The sequence below is a fragment of the Chiloscyllium plagiosum genome, unplaced genomic scaffold (genome assembly GCF_037043375.1).
Source record: "Chiloscyllium plagiosum isolate Xiang-an unplaced genomic scaffold, Cpla_swu_hap1 HiC_scaffold_28, whole genome shotgun sequence".
NCBI lineage: Eukaryota > Metazoa > Chordata > Chondrichthyes > Orectolobiformes > Hemiscylliidae > Chiloscyllium > Chiloscyllium plagiosum.
Genome location: NW_028270166.1, coordinates 41,836,723 through 41,852,816, shown reverse-complemented (window position 1 = coordinate 41,852,816; position 16,094 = coordinate 41,836,723). Strand labels below are relative to the sequence as shown.

The following is a 16,094-nucleotide window of genomic DNA, read 5'->3' as shown; positions in this document are numbered from 1 at the left end:
GTAAAGAAACTTTTTTAAGAGCTTAATCCTTTGAGGAAACAAATTCCTCCTTCTCTCCTCCATCTTAAATGGCTGACCCTTGATTTTTCTATTCATTCTCAGGATGTGGGTGTTATTTTCTCAATCAGCATTTACTGCCCATTGCTAATTGCCCTGACAGTGAGCTCTCCTCTTGACTTGCTGCAGTCTTTCAGGTATACAAACCCACAGAGCTGTTAGGAAGGCACTTCCATGATTTTCACCCAGTGACAATATAGTAATGGTAATTTAGTTCCAAGGCTGGATGGTACAAGTTTGAAGGGGGAATTGGCAGGTGGGAGTGTCCCCATATAACTGCTGTCTTTGTACATTGAGATGGAAGGTGATATCAAACAATGAGTTACTTATAGATGACATAAAGGACTTCAGTAATTTCTCTTCCATTTTATTGAAAAAGAGCAAACATCTGGCTTTGTACCTTCAGTCACACAATGTCTGGGCCATGAAATCAAAAGATGGATGATTGGAGAAACTCAGGCTTCAACCAAAATGTGGTTTTGATGAAAACTCGAGATCCCTCCTCCTGTGTCCAATCTGAAATGTGTCTTACAGTCGTGATCATTATATCACCAGCCTATAATTACCCTTTGGGTTATTATACATTCTATAAAACAATAGTTTGCTTTCACAATTATTCACAATTATTAACTTGTGCGTTAGAAGCTGTCATTGAAGATCTGGACCCCCGGGTGTGGGGTCTCTCTGTTCCGCGATCGGTCAATAAACACTAGCAATCGGTCTAATTATTTAAGACTTCACACTTTATTACTCACGGCTAAGCACAGATCATCCAGAAACACAGAGGTTAAACACTTTGTGTTCCTCAGAGGATTTGCGCACATGGCTTAAAACAAAGACCGTTTTATTCTTTTCTAAAAGAAAGGTACAGCTCATAATTGTATAAAATTACCAATAATTAACGGAATGGTTTTATTGACAGCAACTCAACCCAATGATATTTCCTGGGAACCAACATTGTTTTCCAAAACTTAAGCCATTCTTATCTCATGAACCGAGCTTTTGCATCTGTACATCCGAAGGCCAGTTAGGATGGCCAGTAGTGTTTTATCTAGTTGAATTATTTCTATGCTGTAAAGGAAGCATTGTCTGCTAATCTTCATTGAGACAGATTGTGGTCAAGTCAATTATGCAGCTTTCGCAGGGTTAAAAGCCATTTTATGCAGCTTTAAGCAGAATTGTCAATTTGCAGCCAAGAAGCCATTTTGTTGTGTTATGTGCATTAAGAAGCCATTTTATTTCCACCTAAGTTAGTAAGAGTCTGTATTAAGTGGTTGTTCCTTACAACAACTAGTTCCCTCAACCTGTATTCAGGTTTCAGATCCTCATCAGCATCAGCCATGTGTTGTAATTGTTCGAGTTGGAGCTGAAAGCTAACTGCTTGGATAAGTTCCCTCTAGTGGCAGGCAGTGGCACTGTGCATCAATGGCTGGATGGATGAGGTGGCATTGTGCTGTTTTCCTGTCACAGTGGAGACATTGATTAAAGGAAATAATTGCGCCTTCCAGGTCTGCTTTGTTATCGGTGTTTTGAGTGACCTCACATCATCATGTTTAACTTCTGTTTGAAAGAGAGAAATGTCAAAGGAATAAAATATTGCTGCAAAGACCTGGACATACATGTCAAGCTGTTCCCTGTCTGTGAGAGACTTCCACTGAAATAGGAAAATCAGTTAAAGATTTCAGTGACCTCTATTTTTAACTGTTTATATTCATCAAGCTGCTTATGTCCTCGTAAATATGTTCAAACATGCAGTGCAAGTCCAGTGGCATTTCACTTTCCCTCCTTTATTAGAGTCGACTTGAATCCTCAATAAAGTATCAATCATCCCAGAACATGCACTCCAGTTATTAACATGACATCTATAAACACCTTCTGCCCCAGTTATAAACGGGCCATAGTTCATAGATGAAGTGATGGCTTAGTGTTATTATTGCTGGACTGTTAATCCAGAAACACAGGGAATATTCTGGGGACGGGTTTAAATCTTGTCACAACAGATGGTGAAGTTTGAATTCAATAATAAAAAATCTAGAATGAAGATATTAATGAAGGCTACGAAACCATTGCTGGAAAGACCCATCTGGTTCATTAATGTCTGTCAGGGAAGGAAAGTGCTGTCCTTACCTGGCCGTGTCTGCATATGACTCCAGACCCATAGCAGTGTGGTTCACTCTTAACTGCCCTCTGGGTAATTAGGAATGGGCAGTAAATGCTGGCCTAGTCAGTGATTCCCTCATCCCATGAATTAATTATTTAGAACTATAATTGGAGGAAAGTGTAGCTAAGATTTTGCAGTTCTGTCGAGAAGCTTATTGATCTAAAATGTTTAATGGATTTCCTTCTCCATAGATACTGCCAAACATGGCAGGTATTTCCCACATTTTGTGTTTTTCCTTAGCTTACATCACTGCAGCTCTTTACTCTTCATTCCCCAGGTTGTAAAGCGTGTATGCAGGAGGATGCTAGTTAACGAGAAGGCCGGATTAGAGAGCAGCCTCTCCAGAAGCTCATTCTCCTGCCAACATGGAGAATGGTTGCTGGCTGTAATACTGTAGGCCTGGGCAGTGTTGGCGCCCAACCTGGAGCTCAGGGTGAGATAGCGAGGGGGAGTTGGTGGGAGATAGGGTGGCAGTTTGAATGGAGATGGGGTAAGTACTATATTTTCTCAATCTCTTGAAGAGTGATAATATCACGGGACTTGTGATTCAGAGGCTCAGAGTAATGCTTTGGGGTCATTGGTTTAAATCCCATTTTGGCAGCGGGCGGAATTTGAATTGACTTAATGAAAACAGGGATTGAAAGCAAGTCTCAGAAACAGTAGCCATGCACCCATTGTTGCTTTTGGTTTACCAATGACCTTTTGGGAAGGAAATCTGCCATCCGTGCCTGATCTGACCTACATGTGACTCCAGTACACAGCAACATAGTTGACTCCAAATCCTCTCTGAAATGGGGAAGTCATTCAATTCAAGAGCAATTGGGGATGGACAACAAATGTCAGCCTTGCTGGTGATGTCACCAATCTTCAAATAAAGGAGAGGTGCAGGATGGTAGGAGATAGGGTGATGCTATAACTGTTAATCAGGAACACAGTGTGAGGCAATGGCAGCAAAGCAATTCAAAGTAATAGATTAAAAGAAACCTTTACATCAATGGAAAAAAAAAATCATTTCACAGAAGCCTGAAACAAAAGCTTCTAGAAATGCACAGTGGGTTGAAATAATTAGTGAGCCAAGTGACATTAAGTCTCCATTCAAGTTCTCCATATGGTCTGTAAACACCTAAGATTTTTGAAATCGGAACATTTGGGAACAAAAACAGGTCAAACTTCCTGAAAAGTCCGGGTAGCACAAAGTTTTAGCTAAAAATTGATCAACAGAATGGAATCACCTCATGACTTGTATGAAATGTAGCAGATCGGATGAAGATATGAGATCTGGTAATATCTGTTTAAGAATCTGTGATGAGATATTTTTCAGTGCCTCAATTTGAACACATTACAGAATGTCTTGCATGAGTCCCTATTCTGGTTTTAATCTGAATTTAAACTTTAACAGTCATTTTATATTGACATTTAAATTATTTATTAATATCACTTATATGCCCAAATACTATATGAGGGTTGTATGATATAATAAAATGTTGTCATTGGATTATCTTCTTCCTATGTTGCATAATAATGAATCAATTCTTTAAATATTAGTCTTGGCTCAGCAGGAGCACATTTAGACTAATTAGTAAAGTTAGATCACATGGAACACAGGGAGAGCTAGCCAATTGGATACAAAATTGGGTTGTAGATAGGGGACAGATGGTGTTAGAGGGTTGTTTTTCACACTGGAGGCCTGTGACCAGAGATGTTCCACAGGGATCAATGTTGGGTCCACTGTTGTTTGTTATTAATATAAACGATTTGGATGAGAATTTAGGAAACATGATTGGTTTGGATGACACCATGATTGGTGGTATCATGGACACTAATGAAGGTTATCTAAGGTTACAAAGAAACTTTGGTCAATTGGATCAATGTGCTGAGGAGTGGCAGGTCAGTTTAATTTGAATAAATGCAACATATTGCATTTTGGTAAAACAAACAAAACCAGGACTCATAATTAATGGTAGCGCCCTGGGTAGTGTTGTAGAAAGAGAGACCTGGGCGATATAATTCTTTGAAATTTGCATCACATGCAAACAGGGTGTTTAAGGAGACCTTTAGCATATTTGCTTTCATTTCTCAGCCCTTTGAGTATAGGAGTTGGGATGTGATGTTGAGGTTGTACAGGATATTGGTGAAGTGTCTTCTGGAGTACTGTGTGCCGTCCTGGTTGCCCTGCTACAGGAAAGATATTATGACATTGGAGAGGGTTCAGAAAAGATTTACCAGCAGCATATTGCCAGGATTGGAAGGTTTCAATTATGAAGGTAGTCTGGAGAGGTTGGGAGTCTTTTCACTGCAATGTAGGAGGATGAGGGGTGACCTTATGGAGGTTTAGCAAATCATGAGGGGCATAGATAAGATGAATATAGAGTCATAGAGATGTACAGCATGGAGACAGACCTTTTGGTCCAACTTGTCCATAATGACCAGATATCCCAACAACATAGCAAGAGTCTTTTCCCTAGGGTAGTGGAGTTCAATAACAGGGGGCATATTTTTAAGGTGAGAGGCGAAAGATATAAAAAGGCCTGAAAGGCAAGCTTTTTTCACTCCGAGTGATTTGTATTTGGAATGAAGTTAATAAACCCCCAGGGTCTCTTGTTCTACATCGGATTACCAGTGGTGTAGGGATTTATTGCCATGGGGTGATTAAAAGACATTGAAGTCTTCAATCGCCATGATCATATTGAACAGCAGGGCAGGCTGGATGGGCCGAATGGCTGTATTCTTTTAAATACATTCAATATCCCAACATTCCCTCTCTGCTGCATCATTTCTCCAGCTTCTCTCCTCTGTATTATTCTCCAATTTCTGTACTCAACAGTGCATGGCACTACATGTTAACCAGAGATTGCTACCCTTGAGGTACTTCTTATTTAATCCTTTGCTTGCTAAAGTATGTCTGGAGGACCACATTTCTGTATCTGACGATGTCATTCCCACTATGCTGGGACATGACCTCTGGCAGTTCACCCGCCCTCTCTCAGAATGCAGCTGCTCAGTGGCATTCTTGACATGGCACCAAACAGACAAAGTACCATCATTAAATCAGGGCTAGGGGCAAAGAAAAGCTTGTCTGTTTTCCTAACTCATGAAATACATATCATTAACTCTTTCGAGCCTTCTGTACAAACCCTGTACACTGAAGCATGTTCTGGCCCTGGTTACGCTCCCCAAAGGAATAACAAAACAAAAAGGACTGCGGTGATGTCAACATGTAACTGAACCGATGACAATTCCTGCACATCTGATTGTCCAAGTCATCCCATGGGATTAGCAGCTCAGTTAAGAGGACACGTGCTCACCCTGAAGTTCTGGGTATAAATCCCACATCAGAATTCGAGCCCCAAAACATGGCTGCTGCTCGACTACAACACTGAGGCTGTGCTGCTTTGTTGGAAGTGCTATCCTGCACTTGCATTACTGGGAGGCTGCAATTGCCTGTTTGGATGAATTCAACAAAATTCCTTGTCCACATCACAGGAAATGTTCCTGTATGTCGCAAAACTCAATGGGACTGAGTTGCTCCACCATCTATTTATTGGACTCATATCTAAACACCACACATTGTATGTCCCTCCAGAGAAATTAATATAACTTTTTCCTTTCAATGTTACCACATTCCTAAGTTGAACAAGTCTTGAATGTTGCATTTTCCCAATCCCTTTGTGAAAATCTGTGTAAAAACATTGAATGAATTTCCTTTTCTCTTCATCACGTACTTTTGCACTTTTCAATCGAGATACACATTTATGAATGTATTCTGATCATCCTAAGAAGTCCCTGTCTCCAGGTGCACATTAATCCATCCTGCATGTCACTTTGAGAAGTTTCTTCTGCTGCTGTTAAACTGTCCGGTCTGTCATTGCCAAGATTATTTCTTTATGAACTCAATGTTAGAGTGGCAACTCTCCAGGTGACTGATCCAACTCTCATACCCAAGCTCTTCTGGGACAAAAAGAAATCAAATCAGAACTGGTGGGGGGGGGGGGGGGGGGGGGGGGGGGGGGGGGAGGGGGAAAGAAGTACAGAAGCTTTTTAAAATTATTCCATGTGCGTGTGAACACCACATGCTAGGCCAGCATTTATTTCACATCTCTAACTGCTCTTGAGAAGGTATCGATGAACTCCCTTCTTGAACTGCTATTTACTGCTCAACTGACTATTCTGTGGAATGGAATTCCAGGAACAGTGCAATAATTTCCAAGTCAGGATATGGTAATGGTGTGCCCATGCTTTTGTTGCTATTTTTTCCTCCAAAATTCAGTAAAAGTCACAAATTTGGAATATCATTTTGAAAGTGTCTTGGGGAGTAGATGCCATACATTGTGTAGATGCAGTGAGAGAGGACGAGAAACCACACAAGTTGACAAAATACACGGAAGGATTTCCTGCACAGATTCTTTTTATTGGACATTAAACTCAGCAACAATTATTACTCGCCTGATGCTGTTGGCTGATCATGAACTCACATGAAATCCAGCATGGGGTGTTGAGCACAGCACCCACATGAACTGAAATTCCTGACTGGAGCCAAGTCACTGGTCACTGATACGTGAAATGAGAAACTGAACAGAACCTGCCTCAGGTACAAACACTTCAAACATAATACAGCACAAACACGCAGAGCAAAACAGGAACACAAAATGCAGCAGATTCCAGAGGAAGAGGGTTGAGTAATGGTGAAGGGGTGGAAGGTAAGTGACTTTTTCTGCCTAAATTAGACAGCAAACACATATGAAACTTCCAAATATTTAACAGCCGGATTGAGAGACTGTTGCGATTGTTTCTGAAGCTGCTCCTTGTTGCACTGTGCAGGAGTACACCTTCCCACTGCTCCAATCACTGCCAGGGACGGTCAGGTAGCTGCTGAGACTGAAGCTGTTGTCCGGGTCACGGGACGCCACGCTGGTTTGGACCTCACTGCTCGTCGGACTCCCATCCACTGTCCAGCTGACCGCAGCAAAGCCCATGGACAATTTGCTGACCAGACAAACTAATGTGCCTGCCCCTTTACTGGACATCTCCTCATCTGAAGGCCCAAGCAGTTTTACTGAAGGGACAGGGAGTTGCTGAGCTGCAAGAGAAAAGACAATGTTTGCATACAAAGTTAGCAAAGAATATAGCAGCATTTCAGTTTAATAAGAACAGGTTTGAGATGTTGCAGCTTCCAGAATTGGGCCTCAAATTTATCGTGGGAGTTAGCATCCCCCTGTTAAGACTGTTGAGGTTTGTGACAATAGAAAGTACTAATTCGGATGTCAAACCAATTGTCCTGTGGATTAGAGCATCATTCACTGTGGGGAATTCACTTCCAACTCAATGGCTGTACACAGGTCTGTGCTATGTTGGTTCATCCCAGGTAATGTATCAGGGACACTGCAGTTGGTCTCAGTGATCCCTGCCTCTGATCTTTGCTTTCAAGTTCAAAATCTGTTTTCTGTAGAACATCACTGGACCTGAAAATTAACTCTGCTTTCTCTACAGATGCTGCCAAATCTGCTGAGTTTTCCAGCAATTCCTGTTCTTCCTGAAAACCTATTGTGATGAGCTGTGACACTGAGCTTCATGGATTTGAGAGGAACAAACAAACAGTCAGCGTAAAGGAGAACCACATCTGGGAATTACTCCCCATTCCTTCATCACTGTGCCTCTTCAATGCCAACGTCTGGCATTTGGGAATAAAATTATCTCAAACTCTCCACAGCTTTGACTGAAAGCTCCAGGTCGTGTGGTCCTGAGTTCTACAGACCAATGAGCAACAGGACATGGAATGGTCTGTGAGGATGCTACAATTAGCCCATTCAAGGTGAGAAGAACAAAATAATTTCTTGCTTGATCTTCAATGATCCTTTCCCCAGCCTCAACACCACCTTTATTTCCCTCAGAGTCCTCTGAATGAGGAAAGGCTGCTGGCAGTGTACACAATGCAGCAACGTTAACTCCTGGCACAGGTTCAATGTCAACATGATGTCCAGCAGCAGCTCAGTGAGCGAGTGATAAAGGTTGGGGTATCAGTACTGAAACACAACACAAACCCAGCAAGCTCTTTTACTGCACACTCACTCCTGCCACAGTCCGGCTAGAGTGATGGCTACACCATCTCAGTGAATTCACCTCAGAACCTGAGCTCCACCCTCAGAACATGCAAAACCTAAATCAAAGCAACAAGTCTCCAAGGAACAATGAGAGCAAACGATGGTAATGAAGGAAAGGGAGCGGAGGGAGAGTTCCAGCATGTATTGGGAGAATGTGAGGAGGTGAAAACCAACGGCTTGACAAATTACCAATGAAGAAAAAATTGTTTGTGAAATGCCTTAAATTCGATCAATTTGGCCTTTAATGTAATACTTCCTTTGGTGCTGAAGTAACATTTTGTTTGATAATTCTTTACGAACATCCTGGAACAGTTTTCTACTATATTAAAAAGGAGCCATATTAAAGCAAGAGATTGTGTTGAGAGAGGTGGGGCTTCCTTGCTCAAGAAGGGAAGACACAACATAAGCATTGTTCAGGTCATCGTCAGATTCCTAAGAGATTGAGGAGAGAAGAATGAACTAGAGCTCCTAGTGTGAGTGAGAGGAGACAGTGCTCTTAAGAAAGCTAGGAATTTCAGTCGGCTTACAGCAAACATTGGTTTGCTCATCTGCACCAGAAATGGAAAGGAGAAAAGCCGAGGATGGATTGGAGATGTAACGTCTGACAGCAAGGGAGGAAAAAGAAAGTGTTGAAACCGGAAGTTGTAGTGATTGAAACGAAATCAGCCATGTGAACCTCAGAGCATGAGTTCCCTTATTGAGGCTGTTAATCCGGTCTAATCAGAGAGAGTCCTGACGGACCGATACAAACAGGAGTGTCAGAGGTTCTGTTCACTCTGAGCTGGCTCGGAGGAAGCCGGATCAGCTTCTCGCACTGTGCAGCTGTAAATAAAGGCTGAGGTGATATAGGCCTCTGTGAAGTTATTTCAATGGAGACAAGACTGGGACTAATGATGTAACCATGCAAAGGTGCCTGCTAGCTGAAGCCCAACTGGACTTCGAACAGATTCTGGATTAGTGGTGCTGGAAGAGCACAGCAGTTCAGGCAGCATCCGCGGAGCAGTAAAATTGACGTTTCGGGCAAAAGCCCTTCATCAGAAATAAAGGCAGAGAGCCTGAAGCGTGGAGAGATAAGTGAGAGGAGGGTGGGGGTGGGGAGAAAGTAGCATAGAGTACAATAGGTGAGTGGGGGAGGGAATGAAGGTGATAGGTCAGGGAGGAGGGTGGAGTGGATAGGTGGAAAAGAAGATAGGCAAGTAGGACAAGTCATGGAGACAGTGCTGAGCCGGAAGTTTGGAACTGGGGTGAGGTGGGGGAAGGGGAAATGAGGAAACTGTTGAAGTCCACATTGATGCCCTGGGATTGAAGTGTTCTGAGGCGGAAAATGAGGCGTTCTTCCTCCAGGCGTCTGGTAGTGAGGGAGCAGCGGTGAAGGAGGCCCAGGACCTCCATGTCCTCGGCAGAGTGGGAGGGGGAGTTGAAATGTTGGGCCACGGGGCGGTGTGGTTGATTGGTGCGGGTGTCCCACAGATGTTCCCATGAGCGCTCTGCTAGGAGGTGTCCAGTCTCCCCAATGTAGAGGAAACCGCATCGGGAGCAACGGATACAATAAATGATATTAGTGGATGTGCAGGTAAAACTTTGATGGATGTGGAAGGCTCCTTTAGGACCTTGGATGGAGGTGAGGGAGGAGGTGTGGGCGCAGGTTTTGCAGCTCCTGCGGTGGCAGGGGAAGGTGCCAGGATGGGAGGGACTTCAAACAGGCACAACAACTGGCTGTGTCATTAGAAAATGCGACAAGTGGAGCGTAAGATTTACAGGGTATGCCGATGGAAATGGAGCCCCTCCCCAGGCAGACTGACCTTGTAGTATCGCCTCATTCAGGACATATCCTGAACCGGAGGACTCTAGGTCAAACCACAGCAAAACCCTAAAACAAAGCCAAGCCTCAGCCAAGCAAGTGAACATTTTCCAGGGTCCAGGCCGGCAAGCCATTGTAGTTGCTGCCGGTGTGCAGGACCGAGACAGCAACAGATACACTCTAGGCCTGAACTGAGTAAAGGAACTTGTAGGCTGGTGTCCAGGACAATGTACATCCTAGAACGCCCACTTGCGTTGGTCTTGAAACAGTTAAATTGCGGAGCAACATCCAAATCACAATCAAAATAAATGTCACCTGGTTCTAATGGAGGTTGATACCAGCGTGGCTGTATCAGTGATTGCAGAACCAGTCTATAACAAACTTCACTCTGGACCCCAACCCTGAACTTTGCATAAGGCCTCGGCTAGACTGAGAACCTATACCGGGGAACCTTTACAGGTTAAGGGTACAACTTCGGTTCTGGTCTCATTTGATGTTGGGAAATTGGTTGAAAAAGATTCACCTTCATAGCCAACCATTTTCTAATGGATAAATGTTGAGCCCAAGTAAAGTCCTAATTAAATCCACAAGCGCTTTTCAGGAAGGAATCGGGACTATCAAAGGAGCAAAGACCACCTTGCATGTTGACTGGGAAGTGATTCCATGATTCAGCAAGGCCTGTCCTTCCAGGCAAAAGTAGAGGCAGACATCAGGAGGCTGGAAAGTGAAGTAATAATCAAACCCATACCGTTTATGGACAGGTCTGCACCAGTCACAAGGCCCAAAGCAGAGGAATGCCCAATCGTGTGTGCTTCCTGGACTGCGGCTAATGCAGAACACAAATACTCCCAGACAAAGAAGGAAAGTGAGCAGTTATCTTTCCTGTAGGGAAGTTGCACCAATACCTTCGCTCATGTAAAATTATCATAGAAACTGACCACCAACCCCTGGTGGGGCTACTCAAAGAGGAGAAGGCAGTGCCACCCATAACTTCAGGTTTAATTCAGCATTGGGCTCTCAGGCGAAGTGCACCCAATTACAAGTTGGAACACCGTCCGGGAAGCCAAGTAGAAAATGTGGATGCATTGAGCTGCCTCCCACCAGCAGATACACCAATGGTAGGGAGGCCACTGGAAGAGTCCGTTCTGGGTTTAAACTTTCCGGAGTCCCTTCTGGCCACCGCTACAAATATCGGAATGTGGACACAAAAAGATCCCGTCCTGGCAAAACTATAACAGCTGGCAGCGATGGGAGAAAAGATCAAAAGGGCCATCACAACCTGAACTGAATACTTTCCTGGACTCGGTGAGACCAGATCACCGAAGAGGATGGCATTTTATTATGGGGAGTGTGAGGGAGTGTCCCACGCAAAGGACTATATCAGTTCCTGGCTGAACTCCACCAGGATCATCCAGGGGAGTCCAAAGATGAAGATGTTGATGAGAGGTCATGTCTGGTGGCCAGGATTGGATGCAGGCATAGCCACGTTGGTGGGTCAGTGTGCAGTGTGCCAACAGGGATAAAAATTACCATCAGCAGCAAATATCTTTTGTAATACACAGACTCCCAGAAGTCTTGGTCACAGACAAGTCTTGGACACCAGATCAGCTGCTTACCATCCATTGTCCACTGGGCTGGTGGAAAGCCAGACCAAACTTTGAAGGCTAACTTTAAAAAAACAGCTTCCACTTTCACTCATTACCAAACTGCCCCAGCTCCTATTTGATTATCTGACCATCCTTCTGGCAGCTACAGAAATAGCTCCAACAGAGTTGCTATTGGGGAGAAGACTCCACACCAGGTTAAAGCTTATCCTCCCGGACCTGGGGAAGGGGGAGCAGGAAAGTGAAACAGCATCAGGAACATCAACACTGGACACAAGACTATGCCAGGCGAGAGAGAGACAGTTCACTTCAGAAGTCAAGGTTTGGTGCCAATATCATGGAAGTGGACCTGCATGAGAAAGAGGCATGGCTGATGAGAGGTCAGGTCCTGTCATGTACAAAGTTCAAGTCAGTGAGCTGGTTCTGAACAAGCATGTGGACCAGATGAAAGCTGCAAACTCAAACATGACAGGGTGAAATACCTGGTCCCTTAGATCAGTCGGAAAGGCTACTGGAACCCGTAGCTTCACCCCCACCCCATCTGTCAGAGTCAGAGACAGACACGGTGGATGTTGCAGCCTCAGCACCTTTATCACCTGAAGAAAAGGAGCAATTTCTTCCAACACGCTCCGGGTGCGAGAGTCGGGCTGTGTATCCAAGGCTGCGTCGGAGTAACTGGACCCGGTGGGTAAACCCCACTACAGACGGTATGAGAAAACGAACAGGCCTCTGTCCCTGGACAGAGAGGGGGATGGATGTAATGATTGTGTTGGGGTCAGCTAGATGGCCCTCATAGAATACGAGTTTCCTTATCGATGCTGTTAATCTGGTCCAATTGGGGGACACTGGCTGATGGGTATAAATAGGAGTGCCTACAAATGTCATTATTACTGTCTTGTCATGTTTGAAACTGGGATTTGAAGTTCTTCATTTCCCTGTAAACTGGTTGAACAGTCGGGTTTGGGACCTGGCTTTGCTGCTCCTCTCCCTTGTAAAATTGCTGTTTCTTTGTATACAGCTGTTAATGTTAATTATTTCGTTAACTGTGAATTGTTTAATAAAATGTAAAAAAAACAGGAGCGTTAAGACATCCTGGTCACTCAGAGCTGGCTCTGAGGGATCTGGATCAGTGTCAAGGACTCTCCATGTGTAAATGGACTGTGACGATGATGGGAAAAAGATAACATAAAATAAATAAAATTTTTAAATAGGAGTGCCAGGCACACCCTCCCACTTCATATTGAATTCCCGAGATAAGCATTTACCCCTATTGGGCTTTGCTTGTCATTGGTTCCCTGGCCACTTGGGTGCCTTTTCCTGGTGGTGGAGAGATTGAATACAATTATTTGCACAAAGGGGTCTTCACGGAGTCCCTGCCCTTACACAACATGGATGCTGTGGAGAAAAAATAAGCGCGACTACGGTGTTGCTGTATTGTGTGTGTGTGTGTACCAAAAATAAATACATAAATAAGCAAACAACCAACCAGGAGTGTCACAGGTTCTATTCACTATTAGCTGGTTCTGAGGAGACTGGATCAGTGTCATGTACTATGCACGTGTATATACAGGACAACTTTATGACGGGATACTGGCCTCTGTCGAGTTATTTCAGAAGATAACAAGAGGTTCCAGTTCAGTGCAAAAATAAAAAAGCACAGGCAAAGTTATCAATAGGCTTTAAAATTGAGAGAGAGGACTAGAGCAAAGAAATACTGACTCAGGAACTAAACTAGCATTTTACTGGAGTACTGCATTAGCAATGCTTGGTTTCTGAGAATGATTGCTTCTGATATTTCTGTCAACATTAATAATGGGTTATGTGTAGGCACATTGCTACTCAACTAAAAAGCAATGACAAAGCTTCAATTAATTAATTCACCATGAAATGCTTTGGGGCATTAAAAACAAAATTAAAATTAGAAAACATATCAATGAAGTTTCTTTCTTTCGATTTAACTCAGTGCAGCTAATATTGAACATTTTAAACAAAACTAACAGAACTAAATTTAACTGTTCCCAACATTGCACTTTATAAGCCTTGAAAAAAATTAGACCACATACTCAAATATGTGTCACCACCAAATATATTATCAAATGTACAGCATGCTAAAAAGCTAAAAAAAAGTTTGTAAAATCAAAGGACTTATGAACAAAAACATTATGATATACAAAACTATGAACTAACAGCCAATGTCAGAAACAGCACAAACTCAGACAGGCAGCACCAAGAGTGATTGCTCTGCTTCTGCTGCTAGACTCTGGAGAAACAACCAACATTTTCACTCAGATTAAGAAATAATCAAGTTTCAATCAAGTGCCTAAATTCACACAGTTAGTATCCACAGAGGGAATTCTCAGCCACTTACCTGCAACAAAGAGCTTGGTCCCTTGCCCAAACACACACACAGTGTGATGTTCTAGGGTTCAGTCCATACAGTTATCCAGGATCCTGGAAATGGAGAGAAAACACCTTCAGATACTCCATTGCCAGCATTGATCATGTATTCCCAGTGCCCCAGTTGGTGTGGGACAGTAAGGAATAACCTCACAACAACATCCACACACTGACATTAAAATGTCCTCAACACTCAGTAATGGGCAATGATTCAGAAAGTTACCAATTATGAAATAATGGCAATTGGAAAATATTATACCCAAGAACATCATTAAAGTAATTTATGAAGTCTTAAATATTAGAGTATTTGATCCAATACAATGATATTAGGAGGCCATTATTTCCTGATATCAGTTTTTGTGTTACCTTCTGTCACTGTGAGACAAAAGCACTGGCCGAGCTAAACCACTTTCCACAGTAATACACGGCGGCATCATTCACCTCCACGTTTTTGATGATTAACTGGTAAATGTTGTGGCCGCTGTTGACTGTCGATGTGAAACGGTCGCTGCTAAACCCAGACCCATAGGTAGGCGCACTGACCGAGTGATGGTAATAGAGGATCCACTGAGGAGCTGATCCTGGTGTCTGCTTGTACCAGTACACATAATAGCTATCAGCCGTTCCAATGTTACAGTCCAGTGTGGCCTTGTTTCCCGGTTTCACAGTCAGGTGTGGAGGCTGAGTCAGAGTCTGACACTGTCCATCTGTAAAAGAGCAAGGATTAAACATCAGAAATGGACCCTTGTAAAGGGGACTGTAAAACCCCGACCTGCTGCTGTGGGAGGAGCAGTGTTTTACTTACAGCCCAGCCACACTGCCAGGGAACAGAGAAAGCACAAGATCCACATCATTTCTGTCAGTGAGCTGGCTGCCTTCAGCGACTGTATCTGGGACAGACTGTGGCAGCAGGTTCCCATTGAAGCCAGTTATAGAGCCCTTCACAACAGGAAGGAAATCCGTGCAAATGAGAGCGATTCACACTGACCAACCAGAGCAAGGACCTGAAACCCGCCCATTCAGGCTCAGAGATTCAGGTTGATGCAGTGATACCTCAGTCCGACTGGAAACACTGTCACATTTTACACTGAAGCTCGTTTATTGTCTGATATTTCCCTTTATGTTTACTGCATCTTCCGACCAGCCCTGGAGTTAAAATTGTTCTTCACACCTACTATCAAAAAATGACTTTCTAGTGTAATTTATTTGATGCTCTTGTTAATAGATGAGATTCCCAACAGTGTGGAAACAGGCCCTTTGACCCAACGAGTCCACACCAACCCTCCAAAGTGTAACCCACACAGATCCATTTCCCTCTGACTACTCCACCTAACACTACAGGTGATTTAGCATGGCCAATTCACCAACCCTACACATCTTTATGGGCAGCACCATAACACCATAAGACATAGGAGTGGAAATAAGGCCATTCGGCCCATCGGGCCACTCCACCATTCAATCATGGCTGATGGGCATTTCAACTCCACTTACCCACATTCTCCCCGTCGCCCTTAATTCCTTGTGACATCAAGAATTTATCAATCTCTGCCGTGAAGACATTTAGCGTCCCGGCCTCCACTGCACTCCACGGCAATAAATTCCACAGGCCCACCACTCTCTGGCTGAAGAAATGTCTCCGCATTTCTGTTCTGAATTTACCCCCTGTAATTCTAAGGCTGTGTCCACGGGTCCTAGTCTCCTCGCCTAACGGAAACAATTTCCTAGCGTCCACCCTTTCCAAGCCATGTATTATCTTGTAAGTTTCTATTAGATCTCCCCTTAATCTATAAACTCAAATGAATACAATCCCAGGATCCTCAGTCGTTCCTCGTATGTTAGACCTACCATTCCAGGATCATCCGTGTGAATCTCCGCTGGACACGCTCCAGTGCCAGTATGTCCCTCCTGAGGTGTGGGGCCCAAAACTGGACACAGTACTCCAAATGTGGCCTAACCAGAGCTTTATAAAGTCTCAG

At 43.6% G+C, this 16,094-nt stretch overlaps 1 protein-coding gene across 1 annotated transcript; it reads right to left on the bottom strand.

Annotated features, from left to right (window-relative positions):
- Positions 1-6,605: 6,605 nt before the first annotated feature.
- On the bottom strand, positions 6,606-15,079 carry LOC122565543 (immunoglobulin lambda-1 light chain-like). The gene is made up of 4 exons (XM_087976147.1): positions 14,924-15,079; positions 14,504-14,825; positions 14,090-14,124; positions 6,606-7,295 (listed from the first exon to the last, which is right to left on the bottom strand). Exons 1-4 carry the CDS (start codon positions 15,036-15,038, stop codon positions 6,973-6,975), a joined length of 795 nt encoding a protein of 264 aa, XP_087832273.1. The 5' UTR covers positions 15,039-15,079; the 3' UTR covers positions 6,606-6,972.
- Positions 15,080-16,094: the final 1,015 nt, after the last annotated feature.

Bases quoted from the DNA above. Each gene is read 5' to 3' on its own strand.
- LOC122565543 (XM_087976147.1), bottom strand. From the start codon at position 15,038: ATGGGAACCTGCTGCCACAGTCTGTCCCAGATACAGTCGCTGAAGGCA. The intron at 14,826-14,923 runs GTAAGTAAAACA...GCTCTTTTACAG, and splicing joins CCTGGCAGTGTGGCTGGGCT to ATGGACAGTGTCAGACTCTG. The intron at 14,125-14,503 runs TGTCTCACAGTG...TCACACTGTGTG, and splicing joins TTTAGCTCGGCCAGTGCTTT to TGTGTTTGGGCAAGGGACCA.